The sequence below is a fragment of the Trachemys scripta genome, chromosome 4 (genome assembly GCF_013100865.1).
Source record: "Trachemys scripta elegans isolate TJP31775 chromosome 4, CAS_Tse_1.0, whole genome shotgun sequence".
Classification (NCBI taxonomy): Eukaryota; Metazoa; Chordata; order Testudines; family Emydidae; genus Trachemys; species Trachemys scripta.
The window spans coordinates 66801037-66823889 of NC_048301.1; the positions used below are offsets into that span (position 1 = coordinate 66801037).

The following is a 22853-nucleotide window of genomic DNA, read 5'->3' on the forward strand; positions in this document are numbered from 1 at the left end:
CAGGTTTAGTCTCTCAGCTCTGTGGATGGCAAGGAGGACCCAATAAGTTCTTATTCATAGCGGGGGGGGGGGGGGGGGGGGTGAAGGGGGGGGGGGGGAAGAGAACCAAGAAATGTTTAGGAAACTCAAAATTAGTAGCAAGAGCCTTACCGTGGGGAAAAAACCCTTACTTTTCAACATTCAATGCTACCCTCTCTCACATGCTTCCCCTAAACTAAATGTGAACACACACACACACACACACACACACACAAAATTCAGAACGGGTCTCCATTTTAGAAGAAATAAATTCCAGAAAGTTTTAAATTATAGACTTTAAAGAGGGATTTTTAGGATAGGGAAAAAGCTTTCAAAACAAAAAAGTCTGGCTTAAACATAATCCATTTGCCCTTCACATGGATTTTTATAGGTTTTTCTTGTCACTTTAACTGGATTGCCAAGATATTTATGCTCAAATAAGTGTTCTCCCTTACAGCCCATCTTCCTCTGATTAGGGCAGCACAGACACAGCTCTCTTATTTCAACTTCACCGCAGGACTAATCATTTCTAGGACAAAAGATTGATTTCCATGAGTGAGAAATTGTGACTATTCCTTCAGTTTGATCATGCAGTGCAAAGAAGCTGGGTTGTGAAGTAGAGAAAGTCTTCCCTCTCCCCCCCCCTCCACACACACAGCTGCAACAGTGGCAGAGAGAACAAAAAAGGGGGTTGTACAAAACTTTACAAAGCATTATGTCGCTAATTCAGTGCAAAGAGACTTCCAAGTCCTTTGCTGTACTTACACATCTTTGCGTACATATATGCATGCCCAAAAGTACACCTACTCCAGAAAGCAAACAGGAGGGCAAACCCACTTGGGGGGGGGGGGCAGTGACCGATCCTGTGTTCTCTGTGTACCCAAACTCACAGCTCAATGAACACTTATTGGTCCCTCGATCAGCAATATTCCCTATTTCCTCTGTAGTCGTAAGCAATCATCCCTTCCTCCATCCACTTATGGGCCAGATTCAGAGAGTATACTCAGCTGAGCATGGGTATTTCAATGGGTTACTCATGGAGTACGGTACTATTTAACATAAGCATGCCAGAATCCAGCCTTAGAGTAAATAGGACACCTGCCCCCATCTCAAAATAACCAGTTTGTGATTCACTTACCTTTGCATCTGCCTCGATGCACCACACTCAGACCTGAGTCCCTGCATTTGGCTCTCTGGTAGTCACACATTGACTCGTACGTCCGGCCATCTGAGGCGCAGAGGGGTTTGGACTGGGACCTGGAGCAGTGGAGGTTACATTGTGGGTCTCTGTCACGGTCGCTTATTAAAAACTGAAGGAGGTGAAAAAAAGTCGGGGAGGAGGGAGACAAAAATATTTGATTTGGTTTTTAAGTCAGCCCAGACACTTTTTGAAGATTGCAGAGATAAATGATGCAGTTTAAATTGTTGACCTCCACCTAGATTTTCACCAGAAGAGTGATTTGATTTAAAATGTATTTTATTTTGAAAGGAACCACCAGTCACCAATTTTCTTTGAACAATACCATCACTCAGTGTGCAGCCTCTGAAAGAGAGTGGGTATAAAGGTGCAAAGCCAACAACAAACCCAACATAGGAAATGCTGTACTGAACGGACCTGTGATCAGTCTAGTCAGTATCCTGTTGTTAACAGTGGCCAACACCACATGCTTCACCCAAAGGTGAAAAACACTGCAGGAGGCAAAGGCGGGCTAGTCTGTGTAGATATTTGTTTAATACCTGAAACAGAAATCATAGAATTATGGAAAAAGTAGGGCTGGAAGGGACCTCAAGATGTCATCAAGTCCACTCCCCTGCACTGAAGCAGGGCCGGGTATTCCTAGACCATCCTGGACAGCTGTTTAACCGGTCCTTAAAAACCTCCAATTACGGGGATTCCACAATCTCCCTTGAAGCCTATTCTAGTGCTAACTATCCTTATCGTTAGCAAGTTTTTCCCAATTTCTAACCCAAGTCTCCCTTGAGGCAGATTAAACCAATTACTTCTTGTCCTACCTTCAGTGGACACTGAGAACAATTGACCACAGACCTCTTTAACAGCCCTTAACATTTGAAGATCATTTTATATCCCTTCCAAAAACATTTTTAAAATATGCACATATTATAACAACTCTGGGTGTTCTTGCTATGCATATAGTTGTCCAGTACCTCCTGAAATCTTGTTAAGTGCTCAGTCTCAGTGACATCCTATGGTGGAGGTAATGGTCACCTCCAAGTTCCACACACTAATTACATGTTCTGTGAAAAAGTATTTCCTTTTTATCAGTTCTGAAGTGGTCATTTTTAAATTTCATTGACTATCCACTTGTTCTTGTGCTACAAGATAAAACAGAAGTTCCCCCTCTACAATGTGTTATTTTATGTTCTATCATGTGCCCTTTCATTCTTCTTTCTAAAGGTAAACAATCTTTTCATACGAGAATTTTTTGAGGACCCTAATTATTCTCATTGTCCTGCTTTGAAACCCCTCTAATTCTGCAATATCCTTTCCGATATGGCGACCACTATTGCATACTAGTAAGGCTACACCATTGATTTGCAGAATGGCATTATATTTTCCATATTCTTCTCCATCACAAAACCAGATTTGCTTTTGACCACAGCTGCACATTGAACAGAGGTCTTTATTAACCTGTCCACAATGATACCAAGGTCCTTTTCCTGAATTGATATGAACCAAGAAACCTTGATTGCCAGTCCCCTACTATAACCACTAGATTACAGTTTCAGCAGGTTCTGTTTTTCTAATAGCCCCTCTTACTTTTCCAGTTCCTTCTTGGCCTCCCCCTTACATATTCCCTTGTTTATTGGTAGATATTGTCAGGCTTCAATTTCTACATAAAAATCAGAGCAACTATTTGCAACAAAATTTCAGTGGAGCTCCTGTAATGAGTCTTATAAGGACCAAGCGGGGATCGATCTCTAGCCCTCTCCCATATTATACTTAACTTCACCCTTCCTTCTCAAAACCCCTTTCCTCTGCTGCCAACTCTCAAGTCTAGGAATCAAAGTCCCTTTCTCAAGCACCAGTATCCCAGCCTGCTGCCAAAGCACTTATGAGCTCAGCAGTCCAGAGCTGGCTGGCAAGAGGGCACTGACTGACACTCTCCTTGCATATACAAAGGCACAGCTCTTCAAGTGCACTGATAGCTGGATACCGTACAGGGAAATGTGAGTCATCACCATAATCACCTTGGCGTTACAGTTGTCTACAAAGCTGTCTGACTGTTTTATGCTTTGAGGTTACAGCGGTGGGGGGCAGGGGTGGACCATTGCCCAACATTCTAGTTTGGATTGGTTTTTACCACTCCAAAAAGAGATGCTTCTCTGAAGTTTCATTTTAAAATTAAGTCTATCGTTCAATCAGTTCAATAAGCTGTAAAGGGATTGAGAAGGCTAATATCACAAACCTATCAAATTAATTCTGTATGCTGCCAAATCTTTGGGTACAAGTGCATGATTAGAAATCTCATTTAAACAGCTGACAAAAGTGGGCTCTGCACTGGATTTAATGTGGATGGTGCAAGCCAATTTTATTCTAAATGCTCAATTGCCTGGGATTTGAGGAGTATCTAGTGGTAAGATTACAGGAGTCCTTGAAGTTTGTTAATTCCTTTCCTGCATTACTCATAACAATTGGGAATTTCTGATCTTTTTATTATTTTTAAATGTTGGTCCAGGTCTTCATAACATAATAGGATTAGACCCAATTTATGTCTATTTGTCAGTGTATAAAAGATCAGTTTAAACTTCTCTAAATTGTTATTGGTCTATTTGTACCCACTGGGGTGCTAACATTTTTTCCAATGACAATCCAGTCAGATATGCTGAGGTCCAGAGACAAAGCTATAGATGGGAGAAGTTGAGGCCCTCTACCAGTTTGCGATATCAGAGGCAGTTAAGGCTGCTGTGGGTTTTCCAGCTGCCCACATATACAAATTTTAAGAAGGAGTTTTAAGATTGTAGGGTACATCTACAATTAGTACAACAAAAGGTAATAAAAACATTCGTTTGAAAACAGAAGCCATTCCCATCAGGAGAAACAGGAGGTTTCTCACATAATCCATTCTGATGACTTGGGCTGTTGGCTTAAAGTTACATTATTGCAAATTCTTCACATTACAGACGGAGCCCTAGATATCAAAAGATCCAGGAGGCACTGTAAAATGGAGTCAGTGTCTACCAACACACAGTACTGCTTCTAAGTTACAGAAACTCAGCTTGCAGCCTGAAAGTTTACTGAACAAAACTTTCAGTGAACTCAAATGAGCCAATTTACAAAATCAAAAGCCTTTTCAACATTGGTTGTTTGGATTACAGTAGCACCTACATGGCATACAAGGTGGTTTCCTTACACCTAAAATGCCAATCCTGCCAAAAAGAGTTTGGAATCTAAGAAGTTACACAAGCTGGTGCTTGTTTTATTGAAAAGTATATTATGTTGAAAAGTCTGCATTAAATTCCCCAAGGATATACAATTCTGTATAAAGCCTGTCTAAATCAGGGATGGGAAATAGTCTAATTTAATAATCCAATAGCATGGCCAGAAGGACTAGATGGCTTGGAGATGTTGCTAAAGGGCTGTGGAATCTTTTTCTTGTAGAATACAAGTTCCAATCTAGCCCAGATCATGGGTAGAGAACTAGAAGCGATTTCCTTCAGACAGATCTGTTAGCTTACAAGAAAACAGATGGTTCTCAGTCCAGTTTTGAGTTGTGGTGTGAACACCTCTCATCAGCCTTTGCCACAGACAATAGTGATGAAAAGACCATTTGTTGGTGTTTAGTGAACCCATCGCTTTAGTCTGTATATGCTAGATCTAGAAGTCCACCTCACCATACAGGCAGTGCAGGACTGTTCCTTATGGTATATGTGCTAATGCTTTGCCCCATTTCAAATTTAAACATTATTGTCTTCCTTGTTGGTGGTCTCTACAGAAAAGCCAAGGAGGGAATGTGCCATGGATGCAGAGCTACATTTCAGGCCATTTAAGTTTGTGTGAGGCACTGTACAAAAGCACATAAGAAGCATCCCTCCCCCCTCAAATGTTTACAATTTGTAAAGGGAACCTTGTGGAAGCATTTCTGTACCAGAACCTAAACCTCTCCCTTCTGCAAATGCATTTACACAGGTGCTCACTCAAATCACTTCCCAAACTAGTTTCAGCTTCTTCAGACTTGAGAGAGAAAGAGATAAAAGATCAAAATAAAGCTACATTTTCCCGCAAAGCATATCTGCTTTTTTTCCCCACACCTCAACACCACTGCTGACAAACAAAAAACACTGATTAAAGGGCTTTTAATGACTGAAGGAAAGCAGACTCCCTGCAGCTGCACAGCAGCTGGAACCACTTGTGTTATTTAGCTGAGAAAGGTCTGACCCCACAAGTGAAAATGAGTTTAGTGGTCACTCATTCTAGTCCCCACCATAAGCACACCAAACAATTTAGCCTGACTCTTTCTGAAATGGTAGGCTCTCCTGAAGCAGCTGCCCTGAAACAGGAATAGCAAGTTTGGATTGAGGAACACTAACTTTGTGGAAGTAACTGATTGTGGCAGTAGTCACAAGGAATGGAAGAGGCAGTATGTGGCAGTTCTGGATTAAGGTGTATTAGCAGAACTGCATTTCAGGAAAGAGGTGCAGAAGATCCAGAATGTGACCAGTTGGCAGAACTCTGTGGGGACACAGACTGAAAAAGTTGGAGATGTGAGACATGAGGGGGTCAGAAGTGAGGTGCCTTGGTAGAATTGCATAACTGTTGCCCCTACTAACAGCAGGATTGCTGCATAATAAGACTGGGGGAAGGGGGGGGGAGAAAAGAGGAAAAAAAGAAAAAAGCTTGGGGAAAGAAGCCTGCACACAGCATGGCTCAAGCCAGCGTTAATGCCCATGACAGTCGGGCATGTAAGCTTCAAAGTTGGGGCAGGTGTAGTTTTTAAATTTTATTTAAAAGAAAGGTACACATTCCTCAGGTCACTGCTCAGAGAGGAGAGGTTTTTGAGTGTTTTTTTTTTTTTTTTTTTTAAATCCAAGAAGCGGGATTTGCCCCATCCATACACATGGGCTTCTCTTACAGACTGTAGAAACCTTGTGTTCTGGGCTTTAAAAAAGCCCCTAATTTTGTGCTACCACTAAACATGGACGGTCATGAACACATATTACTTTAATGTACTTTAAACATTATATCCATGATATACCAAACACACTGATATATAAGCAAGGGAAGACTACACCCAATGGAGAGTTTCTGAGGAGATCTATTAGAATGATGCAATCAGCATTGCCAACCCCAGGTGGTCAAAAAATCATGCAATTTTTTTTTTTAATCTCATTTTAGCTGGTAAGTTTTAGGTTTTTTTATTTGCCTTCTGGTTTTTAATAGAGCTGAACAAAACTTTTTCAGCGAATAAGTTCTTTGCCTTATATGGAGAAGGGATTTGCCAAAAATTATTATTTTTTTATTATTTATTTTACATGCGGTTCAACCCAAACTGAATTTTTCCCCTTCCCCCAAGCCCAATTTTTCAAGATTGCCAGCAAACCAAACAAAGTAAGTTATTCATGTAGCTTCAGTTTTTAAGTCTCTAGGGTTCACGTTTTCAAGCTTTCATCTGTACCCATGAGGGCTAGAAACATTTTTTTTAAATGAAAAATTGTCGTGTAATCTCAATGAGGAGTCCTTGTGGCACCTTAGAGACTAACAAATTTATTTGGGCATAAGCTTTTGTGGGCTAGAGCCCACTTCATCAGATGCATGGAGTGCAAAATACAGGAGCAGGTATAAATACATGAAAGGGTGGGAGTTGCCTTACCAATGTGAGGTCAGTCTAACGAGAATTCAATTAACAGCAGGATACCAAGGGAGGAAAAATAACTTTTGAAGTGGTAATGAGAGTGGCCCATTTCAGACAGTTGACAAGAAAGTGCGAGTACTTGTTAGACTGACCTCACACTTGGTAAAGGCAACTTCTACCCTTTCATTTATTTATACCTGCTCCTGTATTTTCCACTCCATGCATCTGATGAAGTAGGCTCTAGCCCACAAAAGCTTATGCCCAAATAAATTTGTTAGTTAGTCTCTAAGGTACCACAAGGACTCGTTTTTGCTGATACAGACTAAAACAGCTACCACTCTGAATCGTGTAATCTCATCACTTCAGGAAGTACGACTTTAAGAACACACCCCAAATATCATGAGACTCGCAATCAAGTCACACAAGCTGGCCACAGTAGATCTGCTTCTGCAAGGATGTTAGTGGGAGCCTTACTGCTTGGCCATATAATATTGCAGTATCCCATTTTTAAGAAAAATAGGGCACTCACCTAGTATGTGGGAGACAAGTCCCTACTCCAATGACTATTTATCTCATACAAAGTAGAACAGGAGAGTGAGCAAGTCTCACACCAGAATATCCCATAGCCCAGTGGCTTGGGCACTCTCCTGTAATGTGGGAGACAAGTTCAAATCCCTTTACTTCAGGCAGAGAGGAGACTTAAAGCCAGGTCTCGACATCTTGGATGAGTGCCCCCACCACTGGGTTAAAGGTGGCTGCCTCCACCCCACTCCTTGGGCATTTTGTGAATCTAGTCCTCCTCCGATTTTGTCAACTGAAATTTCTCATTTTGATTTTAGACCAGTCTGATCAGGTCAGGTTTTTTTGACTACTCAAAAACTTGATTTATTTTGAATTCACTAAAAGTTGCAGTTCTGATTCAACCTCTGATTTCTTTTTCCTTGGCATTGCCACAAGCCAAAAAGCTACTGACCTGAGCAGTATTTGAACTGGTGACCTAGAAATAAGTCATAACCCAATACAAGTACCAGAGTCAAAGATGTTATGGGGACTGGGTCTTTCTGAAGAGTCTGTATTTACCAGAATCATGCTCAGGACTATTTTCACAAAAAGAGTGAAAGAATTCAAGAGAAATTCTTAGAATCTGATCTTACTTCCACAAGCTCTGCTACTGATTTAAAGGAGATGAGGACCAGACCCTTACACAGATTAGGAATTATTGCAATATCTAAATTCCAATGCTGATTTTTGATTAATAGTCTATTTACACAATTCCTTCATCACAATCCATATGGAAGATGGAAAATGTCAAGGTACTGGATAATTAGATGTCCAATTTAAACTAAACTAGAAATTGAGCAATTTTTAAAACACTTCAATATCTGGCAGTTACACCACATGTCTATTTTTATAAGTCATTTCAGTTTTGTACAGCTAGTCAAATGGTTTGTTTGGCTAAACATCCCTTAAAATCATAAGACTAGGATAGGAGGTATACTATTGAACAGCAGCTATGAAGAACATAATATTAGACGTTGAAATAGATAGCTCTGCTTAGCTTGTATTGTACGTCAGTTAATACAAAACACACTTCCAGGTCCTCTGCCCTAGGAATCAGCAACTTCAAGACAAAAAACTGGCCTCACAACTATAGTGTTGAATAGCTATGGTGGTGAGAGAGTAGCTGGGGAGAAGATATTTGAATATTAACTCACGCAGAAGGGAAAACATGCATTAAAAATGCTCCTGAAAGGAAGATTTTGGCTGCACTAACTTTAGCCGAGGTCCTATGGGTAGTCTGGGAAGCAGTCATGCAAACCCCCCCCCCCCCCCCCCCACCCCTCTGGGATTTAATTTCATTCATTTAAATGAGCAGTATTTTAGCGTTCCTTGAATGAAAGTGCAACAGATACTCAGGCCATCAGAAGTTTGCACTGAGATCTGAATACAAGAAATGCAAGTCTAACCCACAAATAAAGAAAGGTTAAACACACTAAGGGGCCAATATACTTTTTATGGTGTGGGTTTTTTTCCCCTAGTATTAGTTTTCCTATTATAAAATGCTGGAGAGAAAATAGGAAATCCAGATGCTCACCTACTGTCAAGGCATGAAAATTCTGGTCCCACTGAAGTCCATGGAAAACACTCCTATTGACTTCAATAATACCAGAACAGCATCCTGAAAGTTTTACTGTTTTTAATAAAATAATTCAATCTGTTTGGTTTGGAGAGAGAGTCCTCTGCTTGTTCAGCATAATTCAAGAATGAAGCCATACACATGAAGTGTCATATGATCTGTGTTATGCAAGTTAGTATAGGATACAACTACATTGGGAAGACTATTATAAGCAGCTATATTGGTACCTGGACTGTCCCCCAGGCCAACAAAACAAGCACAGCCTTGTTGCCATTAGATGGTTAAAAGTCAGCTATTGTACTATAATGGGATGTATCTTCTCCTTAAACAGCAGGGTTTCAGGGATTTAAAGCCAATAGGATGGGATAAGCAGTAGAAGGTACCTCCAGCCAAAGATATCTTGTCCAAGTGTTACAAATGTGTATACAGATTCTCATGTTTATGAGAATGTTTAAATCAGAGGTTGTTCCTCATATTCTATGCAATCTGTAAGGCATCCTAATACTAGTGCTAGAGGTTATAGTTTTCTTGAACTCCGATATATCAATTAAAGGGCACTTCTGACCATAAAAAAAAGTTTTATCTATATTCCATATGCAACAAATTTAGCCCCAAACAAAGCTAAAGTAGCAGCGTCTTGGAGCTATTTTTCTAGAGCCAATTCAAAGTTGGTAGTCCTAGTCAAAACACAAACACTGGTCTACAATTTTTGAGAAGTCATCTGCTTCAGAGATAAAATGTGCTATTATGTATTTTGATGTGCTGAATTCAAATATGACAATTAAAACAACTGATTGGCTACTGTTTCTAAAATATTTAAACCTCTACTATCTACACAATATACATAGACATAAAATGTAAAAACTTAATCATAAATTGTAAACCTAGGTCTTTTCATGTGTTTATGGTTGCTTTACATAAACAGGACAGGTGAAATATTATCATGTAACACTTTAAAAATCAGCAAAAGGGTTATAGAAATAAAATTTATTATGAAACAAAAGGCAAAAAACTATTATGTACATAGTTTAGTCCTATTCAGTGTCTACTCGGCACTTCTTGGCTTGTCTCTTGCAGGGCCGGCTCTAGGCACCAGCAAAACAAGCTGGTGCTTGGGGCGGCACATTTTTAGGGGTGGCATTCTGGCACGGGCCATGCTGCCCCTAAAAATGTGCCCCGGTCGCCCTAACTCACCTTCGCTGCTGCCGCTTGCGCGCCGCTGCTGGCCCTCCCTCCCTGGTTTGAGAGCCTGGGAGGGAGGGGGAGACCCTGAGTGGCCACGGCGCACGCGCTGCTTCTTCTCCCTCTTCCTCCCTCCCTCCCAGGTTTGAGAGCCTGTGGGGAGGAGGCAGGGCTGGGGATTTGGGGAAGGGGCGGAGTTGAGGCAGGGCTGGGGGTGGGGTAAGAAAAACGGGAGGGGCGCGGCCAAAATTGTTTTTGCTTGGGGCGGCAAAAATCCTAGAGCCGGCCCTGGTCTCTTGTATTCATTAAATGGAGCATCTCTTGCCACTGTCCAGCAATAGTCTGCAAGCATTGATGGGCTCCATTTGCCCTGATAGCGTTTCTCCATTGTTGCAATGTCCTGGTGAAATTGCTCGCTGCTCACTGCACCGCAGTTCGGGGGGGGGGGGTTTTTTTAATGTAGTGTTGTGCCTCAAGGCCTTTTAATGCCTTGAGGAGGTTTTCCACCAACAATCTGTAGTTGGCTGCCTTGTTGTTTCCAAGAAAATGTATTGCCACTAACTGGAAGGCTTTCCATGCAGTCTTTTCCTTGCCACGCAGTACATGGTCAAATGCATCATCTCGAAGAAGTTCACGAATCTGAGGACCAACAAAGACACCTTCCTTTATCTTAGCTTCACTTAACCTTGGAAATTTTCCACGGAGGTACTTGAAAGCTGCTTGTGTTTTGCTAATGGCCTTGACAAAGTTCTTCATCAGACCCAGCTTGATGTGTAAGGGTGGTAACAAAATCTTCCTTGATTCAACAAGCGGTGGATGCTGAACACTTTGCCTCCCAGGCTCCAATGACTGTCAGAGTGGCTAATCTTTCTTGATGTAGTGGGAATCTCTTGCACGACTATCCCATTCGCAGAGAAAACAGCAGTACTTTGTGTATCCAGTCTACAGACCAAGCAAGAGAGCAACAACCTTCAAATCGCCACAAAGCTGCCACTGATGTTGGTCATAGTTTATGCACCTCAAAAGTTGTTTCATGTTGTCATAGGTTTCCTTCATATGGACTGCATGACCAACTGGAATTGATGGCAAAACATTGCCATTATGCAGTAAAACAGCTTTAAGACTCGTCTTCGATGAATCAATGAACAGTCTCCACTCAACTGGATCGGGAACGATGTTGAGGGCTGCAGTCACACCATCGATGTTGCAGGCTACAAGATCACCTTCCATGAAGAAGAATGGGACAAGATCCTTTTGACGGTCCCGGACCATGGCAACCCTAACATCACCTGCCAGGAGATTCCACTGCTGTAGTCTGGAGCCCAACAGCTCTGCCTTACTCTTGGGTAGTTCCAAATCCCTGACAAGGTCATTCAGTTCACCTTGTGTTATGAGGTGTGGTTCAGAGGAGGATGGGAGAAAATGTGGGTCCTGTGGCATTGATGGTTCAGGACCAGAAGTTTCATCCTCTTCCTCGTCTGACTCAAGTGAGAATGATTCTGGTGCATCAGGAACCGGCAGTCCTTCTCCGTGGGGTACTGGGGGTATAGCTGATGGAATGTTTGGATAATGCACAGTCCACTTTTTCTTCTTTGACACACCTTTCCCAACTGGAGGCACCATGCAGAAGTAACAATTGCTGGTATGATCTGTTGGCTCTCTCCAAATCATTGGCACTGCCAAAGGCATAGATTTTCTTTTCTTGTTCAACCACTGGCGAAGATTTGTTGCACAAGTATTGCAGTATATGTGTGGGGCCCACCTCTTGTCCTGATCTCCAATTTTGCAGCCAAAATAAAGGTGATAGGCTTTCTTAACCATAGTGGCTATACTGTGCTTTTGTGATGCAAAAGTCACTTCATCACAAACATAGCAGAAGTTATCTGCACTGTTCACACAAGTATGAGGCATCTCTGCTCACTGTGGCTAAACAGAAATGTGTCCCTTTGCAAAATCAAACACTGACAAATAAGAGCACAACACTATGATTTCTAGAGCTGATATAGGGCAATTTGTTCAGCAGAGTGATGTAAGCTTCGTTATGATTGCATCATCCGTGACTTCTAGGAATAACATGCAATTCATATCATGTATGACACAATACCAGTTTCAGATTGCATCATTCATTGTTTTGCCTAAAAAGCAAGTACTGTCCAAACCCAGTCAGACTTATTCATAGAGCCAAAGATGTATTTTAGTCATTTCTGGTTGAAATTGAGATCCCTTCCCTTTATAACTCACTTATCCTCTGCCATTCCCAAGTCAAGGGTCATATATACTGACCCAATAGCCTATCAACAATTTTAAGCATCATTTTCGTTCTCAGTGACCCAGAATTAGTAAAGTTTGACTACATTTATTTCAGAAGCATTTTGGCTGTAGAGCAGTGTAATAGGTTTACAAATAGGGAGACGCTTAAGTACTGTTGACAAAATGGGCAAGATGAACATATTGAAGTGCCTTTAATGCCAAAGAAGAACTTTAATTTCCTGAAGTGTTAGAAGATACAAGTTGGATTCAGTTATGTTCACTTGCATAATCCAGGTGTCTTTCCTCCTTCCTTCACTCTGCCTTCTCCTCTCCTCCCCGCAATATATTCTGTAGGCCCCATGAAAATTGTTATGGTTATTGCCATTCCTGGAGAAAAAAAAAAGCCATAAAACTCCACCAGCATTTATTCTCTACCATTCCTTTCCATACGGAGTGTCATTTTGCCAACATTCTACTAATGCTTTTAATTGTGCTGTCTCATAACAGTCTATTGAGACCTGCAAGACCTTCTTTTTGCCTTCATTGTGTTAGTGATTTAGGAATATAGAAATAGCTTAATTTCAAAATTAAATTGAGGTTGTCATCTTGGAAACGTGTATGCGATACATACACCACATGGCACAATTTGGAAAAAACATTACCCAAATTTGGTTAAGGTATTCCTTTAAGAGTCCACTCATCCCATATCCAAGAGGGATAGGTTTTCACCAGATATTCTGATCTGTAATTTTTAAATAATTATGTTATATTATTTAAGTGATATGCTAGCAATAAGAGTTATTCTCTTTAAAGTCTATAGGTTCCTGTGGTTTGGTTAACTCCATAGCCTGAAGTTATTTTATACCATCATCTCCCACATAATTTATGAGGTCACCCTTTTCCCCAAGAGCTGTAGAAGTTGTGCACCTGGGGAAGGCACAAGTGAGCCAATTGTGGTGTGCCTGTAACTCCAGAGGCACGCTCTGTTACAATACAGATTAGGTGTTCCACAGAGGAAGCACCTATCCCTAGTGGGCCTACTTTACAGTACTCTGCGCAGGTCAGAGCTATGAAGGCCGAGAAGCCCTAAAGTGACATTAAAATTATTGTGTTTATGTAGTAAAGCTTTCAGTGCCATATTATATGTAAAATAAAATGTTGGCTGCATTAACTCTCTGGCCTTGTCCAGATTAGAAGATTTAGACATACAACATTGTACCTTCTAGCATGCCTTGTGTCTCAACACAAGAGAGTTGCATCTGGATCATGCCACAAGTCATGCTAGGCACTCTGGGGCACCCCAAGAATTAACCATGACTGACAGACTGAATCACATCAACTCAAATCACATCACTGCCCACGGAGTTCAATGTTGTGATACAGAAAACGAGGCAAATCCATGGAAAGCTGTTCTTAAAGAGAACTCTCCATTCTGCAAAAAGGAGAGCCATACCAAAGGAGGAGATCAAGAGACCTATTAGGCAAAGTTGGTTGCCGTGGAAGACTTTCCTAATGAATACTGTGGGTGTTTTGAGAGAGTTAGACCTGTCCTCTTACAATCCCCTATGCATCAGCAAAGTATGCCAAAAGGCCAAGCAGAATCATCCTGGAAGCACTGTAGTTTGGGGCAGTGTTGAACTCTGGGACACATGCCCACAAAGCACTACCAGTAACATAGTGGAGTACAGTGCTAGGTGAATGCAAGGTGTAACAGCAAGCCCACTAAGCATGGGTGTGAGAATACTTTGTTTGGATGCACCAACTCATGCCAGCAACAGCTGAGACAACTAAATAGAGGTAGGTACAACTGAGCTATCTAGGGTCTCCTCAAGAGTTCTTACTGCACAGTTCAAGCAGTAGCCATAATGCCACAACAGGGCCCCAGTGGCGCAAAGGGGGGGACAACTGTTGCCATGTCACTCCACATAACTAAGGAATATTTTTCCTAGACTCATGGACATTAAGGCCAGAAGGGACCATTGTGATCATCTAGTCTTCCCTCCTGCACATTGCAGGCCACAGAACCTCACCCACACCTGAAATAGACCCTTACCTCTGGCTCAGTTACTGAAGTTCTCAACTCGAAGTCTTTAAACCATAAGTTACAGTGTAAATTGTGGATTCTCTAGTTTTAACCTGCAAGTGACTCGTGTCCCATGCTGCCGAGGAAGGTGAAAAAAAATTCCAGTCTCTGCCAATCTGACCTGGTGGGAAATTCCTTCCCAACCCCAGACTGGAAGATCCCACCCACTCCAAACTCCAGAGCCCTCCAAGTTCCATTCTCCTTAAGAAAGCTATTCTCTGTAAATGCCATCAGGTTCATGAGCAACTGGGAAAGAAGTATTCCAATGGAAACTTGAACACAGCCTTCATAAGTCACTACTGCCAACATAAGAAATAAGACTACAACAAGATTTAAGTCCCAGGAAGGCTGATGCTGCCCATCTGCATTCAGTTTATTGGTCTCCAAAGGCTGACTGTCTCCTCTGAGAGACCACTGCACAACAAAAAGCCCAGTCTGCTCTTTGTGAGCATTAAAGAATCTGTTGCACTTTCCATCCAAGTGTATATTTACCTATCATCCTTAACCCAAGTTTCTTCTTGGGTTCCCCCCCCCCCCAGCCATCCTCCAGCCCAGAGTTCACTGCCTTTCAATGGTTCTTTATGGATATAAATGTTTGAAGTTAGAGATTTTTACAGGGTGAAAGCAATTTTACATCACTCACACATACTTCTCAATCTGTCCTCCCTCCCTCAAGCTTTAAAATTCCATTTGTTCTTCCAAGTCTTTTTGGTTGTGTTTCTTGTGTTTTTTTAAAAGAGGAACTTAACGTTCTTTATACAGAATATAAGAATCTCCATATCAAATTAGACCAGCAACCAATCCAGTCTAGTATTCTGGCTCTCACTAAGCATCCAGATCTAACCACTAACGAAAATGCAAGAAATTCTATAGTGAGTAGTTCTGAAGCAACCTGTCCACAGGAAAAGTTTCTTCATACCTCTTAGACCTTGTCTTCTATCTTGACACATTTTTGAACCTTCATTATTGTAACTCTGGGTGTTATCAGTATAAACATTTTTTTTCTCGAGTCTGCTAAGCAGCTCTTGGCTTCAATGTACTGTGGCAGTGAGATGCACAACCAAATCATGTATTGTGTGGACAGGTATTTCCTTTTATGCATTTTAACATTTGACCTGCATGACAGGTAGATCTTTCAAGACTACAGTCTTTGTTTTAAGAAGTGTAATAAGGGTGTAAGTTGTCAGAATGGCATCCTAAAAATGTTAAGATAAGGTGCACAGTTTAAAAAAGTCTTACAGTTAACTATGGGTAAAATTAATACACTTATTCTTATATACACAGTATATGCCCATGAACAGGGGTACACACTGACAGATCTTTAAAGAGCTCCTTCCAATATATCAGATGGAGCCACATTCTGGATGTTAGATGGATTTTGGACTTGAAGCAATCAACATCTCTTTTAACAGGGTGGTTACATTGACCCAGAAATACTTGTATTATTTTAACTACATGTATAAGGCATGGTTTAGATAAGGAACAAAAATAAACCTGTTAGCCAAAGAAAGAAAGGCAGCCTGGAATTTAGAGCAAGAGGAAGAAAAATCAGGACATGTGAAAGAATGAACTATTTCCACTCAAAGCAGGATTGTTTTTCAAATCCCCAAGGGACACCTTGCTTTAATACTCCTACTTTATTTTATCTTCTTTCCCTCATATCTATTTAAGCCAAATGCTCCTATCAATTCCAGGGGGTTTAATCAAGCACGGTTTTGGCCCTTTTTGTGTGAATTTAATGTTGATTAATGGTGCTAGACTGACAGCCCTGGAGAGTGAAGTCTTGTTCTCAGAAGTGGGACAGCATGGGCAGCAACAGAGAAAGTTTTCCTACCATCTAGCCAGTCCTCTTCAAACAGTAGCTGGAGGACCCCAACTCTTACAATAGAGTCTGCAGTCTGCCAGTAAAGGGAACTATAAGGTGTTAGTTGTGATGTGGGACCATCATAGGAGTCACACTAGACAGCTAGTAGATGGTGAAAGCTTTCTGTTAACTGATCAGTAAGGCTAAGATTTTGTCAGATATGTTTAGTAAAAGTCATGGACAGGTCATGGGCAATAAAAAAATTCACAGAAGCCCATAACCTGTCCCTGACTTTTACTAAAAATATCCATCACAAAATGGGGAGCTGCTAGGCAGCTGTGAGGATCCCCCCGTAGCAGCCCAGGGGCCCTGCTGCCTTGGGTGATGGGGGTACCCCTGCAGCTCCCAGCCACCTTCAGGCTGAGGTCATGGCAGTCTTTGGAAGTTAAGGATTCCATGACTTCTGCAACCTCTGATGAAAATCATAGCCTTACTGATCAGCTATTGGTACAAGCTGCTTCAGGAGAAGCAGCAGGAAATCCCATAGTAAGCAGTTCTAGAATAACTTGACTAGTAGGAAGTTCCTTCCTAACCCATCTCAGATTTGCTTACATCCTGAAACATGGGAGTTCAGATCCAATCAACAGTTTAAATCTATGTATCTTCTCATCTGCCATAAGCATCCAGGACTTTCTGAATGTGATTACAAACATTGCTTAGCTAGGAATAAGTAATTTAGAAACAATAAATTTTAGTTAACTTTGTTATAAACAAATTAAAGGGATTTTGGCTGGGGAATGGCAGGAAATAAAGTTCTCAGTTACTGGGCATGAACTCCACAAATCAGATTGTGGGGTGGGGGGGGAGAAAGAGAGGGGAAAAACAGAAACCAAGCCAAGGGTTGCACTTACTTCCAAAGTAGCACAAGATCTGTAATCTCAATGTGTTACTCCTAGTGGGTTGCACTAGTGTGTGAAGTGGTTCTGACCTATTCAAACCCAATCCTTTTATGGTTCAGAAGCAAAACCTTGAATTTAGTCAACCAATTTATTAAAAATTGGAGGGGAGGAATGGGGATAATTATCTGTAATAGATTTCAGTGTCTACTAATGTTACTGCAACAAACTGCTTTCATATAAGTTAAAGTGAAAATACTATTGTACTGTCAGTTTCTATTTTTTTTTTTTTTAAGAGCTCTTTTCACAAAAAGATTCAGGGCCTTGTTAAGCAAATAGCATGGCAGAACAAGCCAAAGGAATCCTGACAGATTGAAAGTTAATAGAACTAACATGAAACTCTTGTTTCACCAATGAAGTGACAAGGTATTTCCAGAACTTAAGTGAAAGGCATGCTCATGGGATATTCCTGAAGGAAAAAAAATCTTGCATGTAAACATGCTACATGGAATGCCAGCAAGCCATTAACATGGCCACTGCAGTAAGCCCATCAGAAGAGGGGAAAAAACCTATAGCTATTAAATAATTGTGGGGAAGGAGCAGAAATGTTCCTCCAAAAAGAAGATCCATACCACCTATAGAGACAATAGAGGAAATGCCTCTCGGTTCTTAATACTTATTCCCCCAATACAAGGCAAAATTCACTTTTGCCAGACATGCTTAATGCCTATATCCCTGCAAAGACTAAACAGTTTTAAAAAGTGATTTAAATGTTAACATGAACAATTTATCTGTACACTTGTGTATTTCTGTCAAAGTCTAAAAGTTATGGACTGGATTTTGGCTTAAGTGGACACATTTTTCACAATTTTGTACTGCAGAACTGTTTGTTTTAGTGCTTGTTTATTTTAATCACAAGGGAGGCTGGCCGCAGTTACAATGAACTATTTTCACACTCCTGGCTAGGAACTGCAGGCAACTGATGCAGATTACCTGTTGCTAGAGACATGCACTGTAATTTACATTTTTCATTCTTGGGGGAAGTCAAATTTGCAGACATTTATTTCCAGCTGTGCACTACATTTCACCTCCAATGCACAAAATGAAGCCTCCAACTTTATCAATCACCAGTACTCAGCTGCTTGCAGACTCCTGCTCGAACACTGAACTGTTTTCAGTATCAGCCCTGAACACCACATCAGTAACAGAATTAAACATATGGCGATGTGCACCTCCTTTAACATTGCTGACTACCTCTGGTCCAAATTCTATCTTCCAACACGTATATAAAGGTCTCCAGATCAACTTTCCTCCAGTTGCGCTGACAGGTTTCAGAAGCATTTTGCAAACATCAAGATACAATCCGCATGCATGTCCCTTCTGGCTATTAATCTAACATGCACATACAAGATCTATTTTTGTACTATGTCTTCCTGAATTGGGGTAGGGTATCAGGGTCTCTTAAAAAGGAGAATGAGACCTTTGCACAATACATTCTTGACACAGAATTGGCAAGATTATTGGGCTCCCTCTCTCATCTTCCTTTTTTGGGGAATGTTATTGAGAAAGCAATGGCAAAACAGCTGTGGCTTTATCTAGATTCCTCAGATTTTCTGGATCTCTTTCAGTCTGGTACAAGACCTGGTTGCAGTACAGAAACATCCCTGCCCTCATTAGTCAGCACCCTTCTTCTGGCAATGGACACAGATCAAACATCCATTTTTAAAAGGGCTATCAGCAGTCTGATACCAGCTCTTGAGTTTAGTGTTTTCATGAGACATTTGCAGACTGTGCAATAGAAGGAGTTATATGTGAGCAGCTATTTTCTCAGAGAGAGACACCAGGAGGGCTAAGTTCTGTTCAGGGTACATGTTCCTGTTGTGTGTTCAGTGTGCATGTGAGGCTGCTGGGCCAGAGTGAGGTTATTTGGGGAATATGGAGATGAGAGGTCACATGACATTTCCTTTCTAGCCAATGGGCAGTGTATTGTCTGCATTGGCAGGTCCTGAGATGAGGGCATGGATGAAGCTCCATCCAGAATGCAGGCTGGTGGGAAATATCCAGAAGAGATGACAAGGTTTACCATCTCTGTTGCAGACATGGTGGTGAGGAAAGAGGTAGATGGATTGCTTAGTAATCCGGGGCAGGTGTCCTGTTTGGTGCCTGGAGCCAGCCCTGCATCTGAGCAGGAAGCAGGTGCTTGGGGCGGCCAATGGAAAGGGGTGGCACGTCCAGGTCTTCGGTGGCAATTCAGTGGCGGGTCCCTCAGTCCCTCTCGGAGGGAAGGACCGGCTGCCAAATTGCCGCTGAAGAGGCACAGTAGAACAGACGCCGAAGTGCCACCAATCGCGGCTTTTTTTTTTTTTTCCCCCCCTCTTCACCGCTTGGGGTGGCAAAAAAGCCAGCCCTGGTTAGATGCTTGGCTGCTTTTAGATGAAGTAGCAGCAGTGTCCAAACTTTTTTCTGTCTACAACTGAATAGAAGAATGCAACCTCTCCTTTCAAGATACAGGCTTCCCTAGTCATTGATGTCTGTGGATTCCTACAATTTTGTGAAATGGTGCCACAGCTGATGACTATTTGGAAACTGAAACTACTGCAGAATATGGCGGCCCACTTGCTTAGCGGTGCTTCTACAGTCTTTTCCGACTTCCATTTAGTTCCCTGTGGTTATTTAAAAACAAAAACAAAAAACAAAAAACACACCTTTATTGATGGTGACTTACAGTATAATGCACCATGTGATTTGGAGTTCCCACTATCTCAGGTGATTATGCAGACACCCTCCAGATTTAAAAAGTGGAGGTACCTTGCCAATCCAGCACAGCTCCTATTTGACAGCCCTCAAGGGATTTGCCTGAGGGGATATTGAGAAAAGAGGTCTAACTTATTTCCTTTGGGGGAGGGTGTGAAGTTTAAGTAGGTTGATACTAAATCAAATTACTTTCATACGGTATAGATACTAAAAAAAATGTGCAAACAATGCATTTAAAACTCAAGTAAATAAAAATTGACACTGACTAGATAAAAATAAAAGTCTGCACACAGAGGCCTTGTCTACACTAGGCAATTTGAAAAGAAAAGTCCTACCGTTACCATCCCTGATTTGGCCCCATCCATGGTGGGGCTAGTGTAGACAAGGTATTTGCAGACTGAGAAGGATTAGACTGCACAGGGCTTAAACAGGACAATGTTTCGAATACAGCCTGGTGTAACACAACGGGCTACTTGGAGCCTTGTCTAGACTAGTGCTCACACCATTACTATCATCTACAGAGCTCGGCCACTGCTAGAAATAGTGGCAAATTTTATAACGAGAACCCTAGTGCAGACACAGTCCAACTTTAACAAAACTTCAGCAGCACTCAGTATGCCCTCAACCACAAATTCTGTCTGGGGCTGATAAAACATTGCCTAGAAGTCAGTGTGATCAGGAGTCACACTTGTGTAAACTAGCCATCATAACTCAAGATGTTAAGATCTATAGAAGACACGAAATGAGAGGATTGCCTTGTGGCTAACATATGGGTTTATGTGACAGTAGGGCTAAGCCGTGATGCAGCTCTATGATGCAGACATGCTGTATGACCTTGCAGAAGTAAATAAATTCTATGCCAGAGATTTTCTATTTGTAAGCTAGGAATCTAGGGGCAGTGAGAAGTAGACCCCTGCATGGGACTAGTGTAGCAGTGAGTCCTGCAAGTGGGACTGGGATCCTGTGGGTCCCACAGGACCTGCTGCCATAACAGCTGGAATGGTATTAAGGAATAGTCAAGCTCTACTTGAAGCTTAAAGAACTGCACAGTGAGTGGAGAGATCATCTGCAAAACACTACAGAAGTGCAAACTATAGTAAAGTTTGTATATGGCAATATGTACTTGCAGTCAGAATTTTCTATGTTTTAAAATTCCACTCCTATGGTGTTCTGTATTTGGTAGTATAAGTCAGATGAATTCGCTCTTAGAACATTAACCTTCCTCTCTATTTTTACAATGGGGGAAACTCCAGAGAACAAAGCACATTGACAGCTCTATGTAGGAGTTCAGTAATCTCCATCTCTGATGAGATTCCAAGGGCTTAAAAAGCCTGCCCCATTTTCCACATGCACCCATGTTACACACTGAAAGCTCATTATTGGTTGATAACAGTATGCAGAGGGTGACATCAGTCAGGGTTAAAGTCATCACTATTCAGCTTTGAGTAACTGTTTTTGCTTGATAGCTTCCTGGTATGCAACACTTGGCAAACTAAAAGGTACTGAGTAGATAGATGCACAGAAATGCACATGAAAGTACATAGGGCACGTAAAGTGTAACCACACTGTTTGCTTTATGACTAGAGAACTGCAGTAATTGGTTTTTTGGTTCACCAACAGTTCCAAACAAATTATTTGAGGGAAACTTTTTTGTTTGGCTCAAACCAAAAACAGATTCCAGAATTTTTAGCAAATCAGAAGCTTTGGGAATTTTTTTTTTTTTTTTTTTTTTGGTTTGACCTAAAACAAAGGGAATAGAGTGAAGGAAACAAAGGGCTAGATTCCTGGAGAAGGTGACAACACTGCCACCCTTCTTATACCCAATAGCCCAGTGGTTAGGACACACACCTGCAATGTCAAGCCCTGCTGCAGGGACTGGAACCCAGATGTTTCCCTCCTAGCTGAGTGCCCTAACCACCAAGTTATACAGTCACTTTCTCTGGCCTAATGATTATTCAAGCATTTCATACACCTTGGAACAGCTTTAACAAAAGAGATTGAGGTAGACCCATCCCAGAATAGCCAACAGCATAGTGGTTAGGACATCTCACAGGGGGGAAAGAAACAGGACATTGGATTCGAGTCCTTGCTGTAGAGTGGGTCTCCCACATCCTGAGTGAATGCCCTAACCACTGGTTATAAGGGGACACCGGCACCACCTTTGTGAATGGTGCCTAAATCCCCTTGTGAATTTAGCTTGCAAAAAACATGTCAAAACAATCATTTAAACATTTCTGAATTCTTTGTATATTTTGGCCAAAACAATTTGACAAAAATCTACATGAGTTGGCCAAACATTTGTCAATCTGAATCTGCATTTTTAAACAAAGCAGTTTAGCCAGAAAGGTTTCACCCAGCTCTAATTATGACCACTGAGTTAAATCCAATACACCTCTACCTCGATATAATGCTGTCCTCAGGATCAAAAATATATATATATATATATATCTTACTGCGTTATAGGTGAAACCGCGTTCTATTGAACTTGCTTTGATCCATTGGAGTGCGCAGCCCCGCCCCCCCCTCCCTGAGCACTGCTTTACTGCATTATATCGGGTCACGTTATATCGGGGTAGAGGTGTATAAGAGAGGGACGAGTCAGTCAGTTTAGGACTTCCTTTTAAGTTAAGAAAACACTTAAAAATTGAATGACTCCTTTCATTGGCTCCAATCCCTGACTGCTCTCCACCCAAGATCTTACAGGTTAAGCACGTCCAATATGGCTTACACTAATAAATGGGAGACCTCCAATGAACAGTCAAGTGCTGCTGTCCTCAGAACAGCAGCAGCAGCCCTGACAGTTTATGGCCATTAAAAAAATGCTGTGGCATTTTACACAAGAGAGTTGGGGGTTGTTGGCACTGGTGTCTTTGCCAGATAGCAAAGGTATTATTTTTACATACCTACATTTCCCCTG

General features: G+C 41.5%; 1 protein-coding gene across 4 annotated transcripts in view; it reads right to left on the reverse strand.

Moving 5' to 3' along the window:
* SMOC1 (SPARC related modular calcium binding 1) overlaps positions 1-22853 on the reverse strand; it is a 203991-nt gene that overhangs the window by 104863 nt on the left and 76275 nt on the right. For all 4 annotated transcript variants that reach the window (XM_034769315.1, XM_034769316.1, XM_034769314.1 and 1 more), the window contains exon 2: positions 1157-1328. In XM_034769315.1, coding sequence (XP_034625206.1) covers positions 1157-1328 — 172 coding nt within the window. The remainder of the gene's footprint in view (positions 1-1156; positions 1329-22853) is intronic.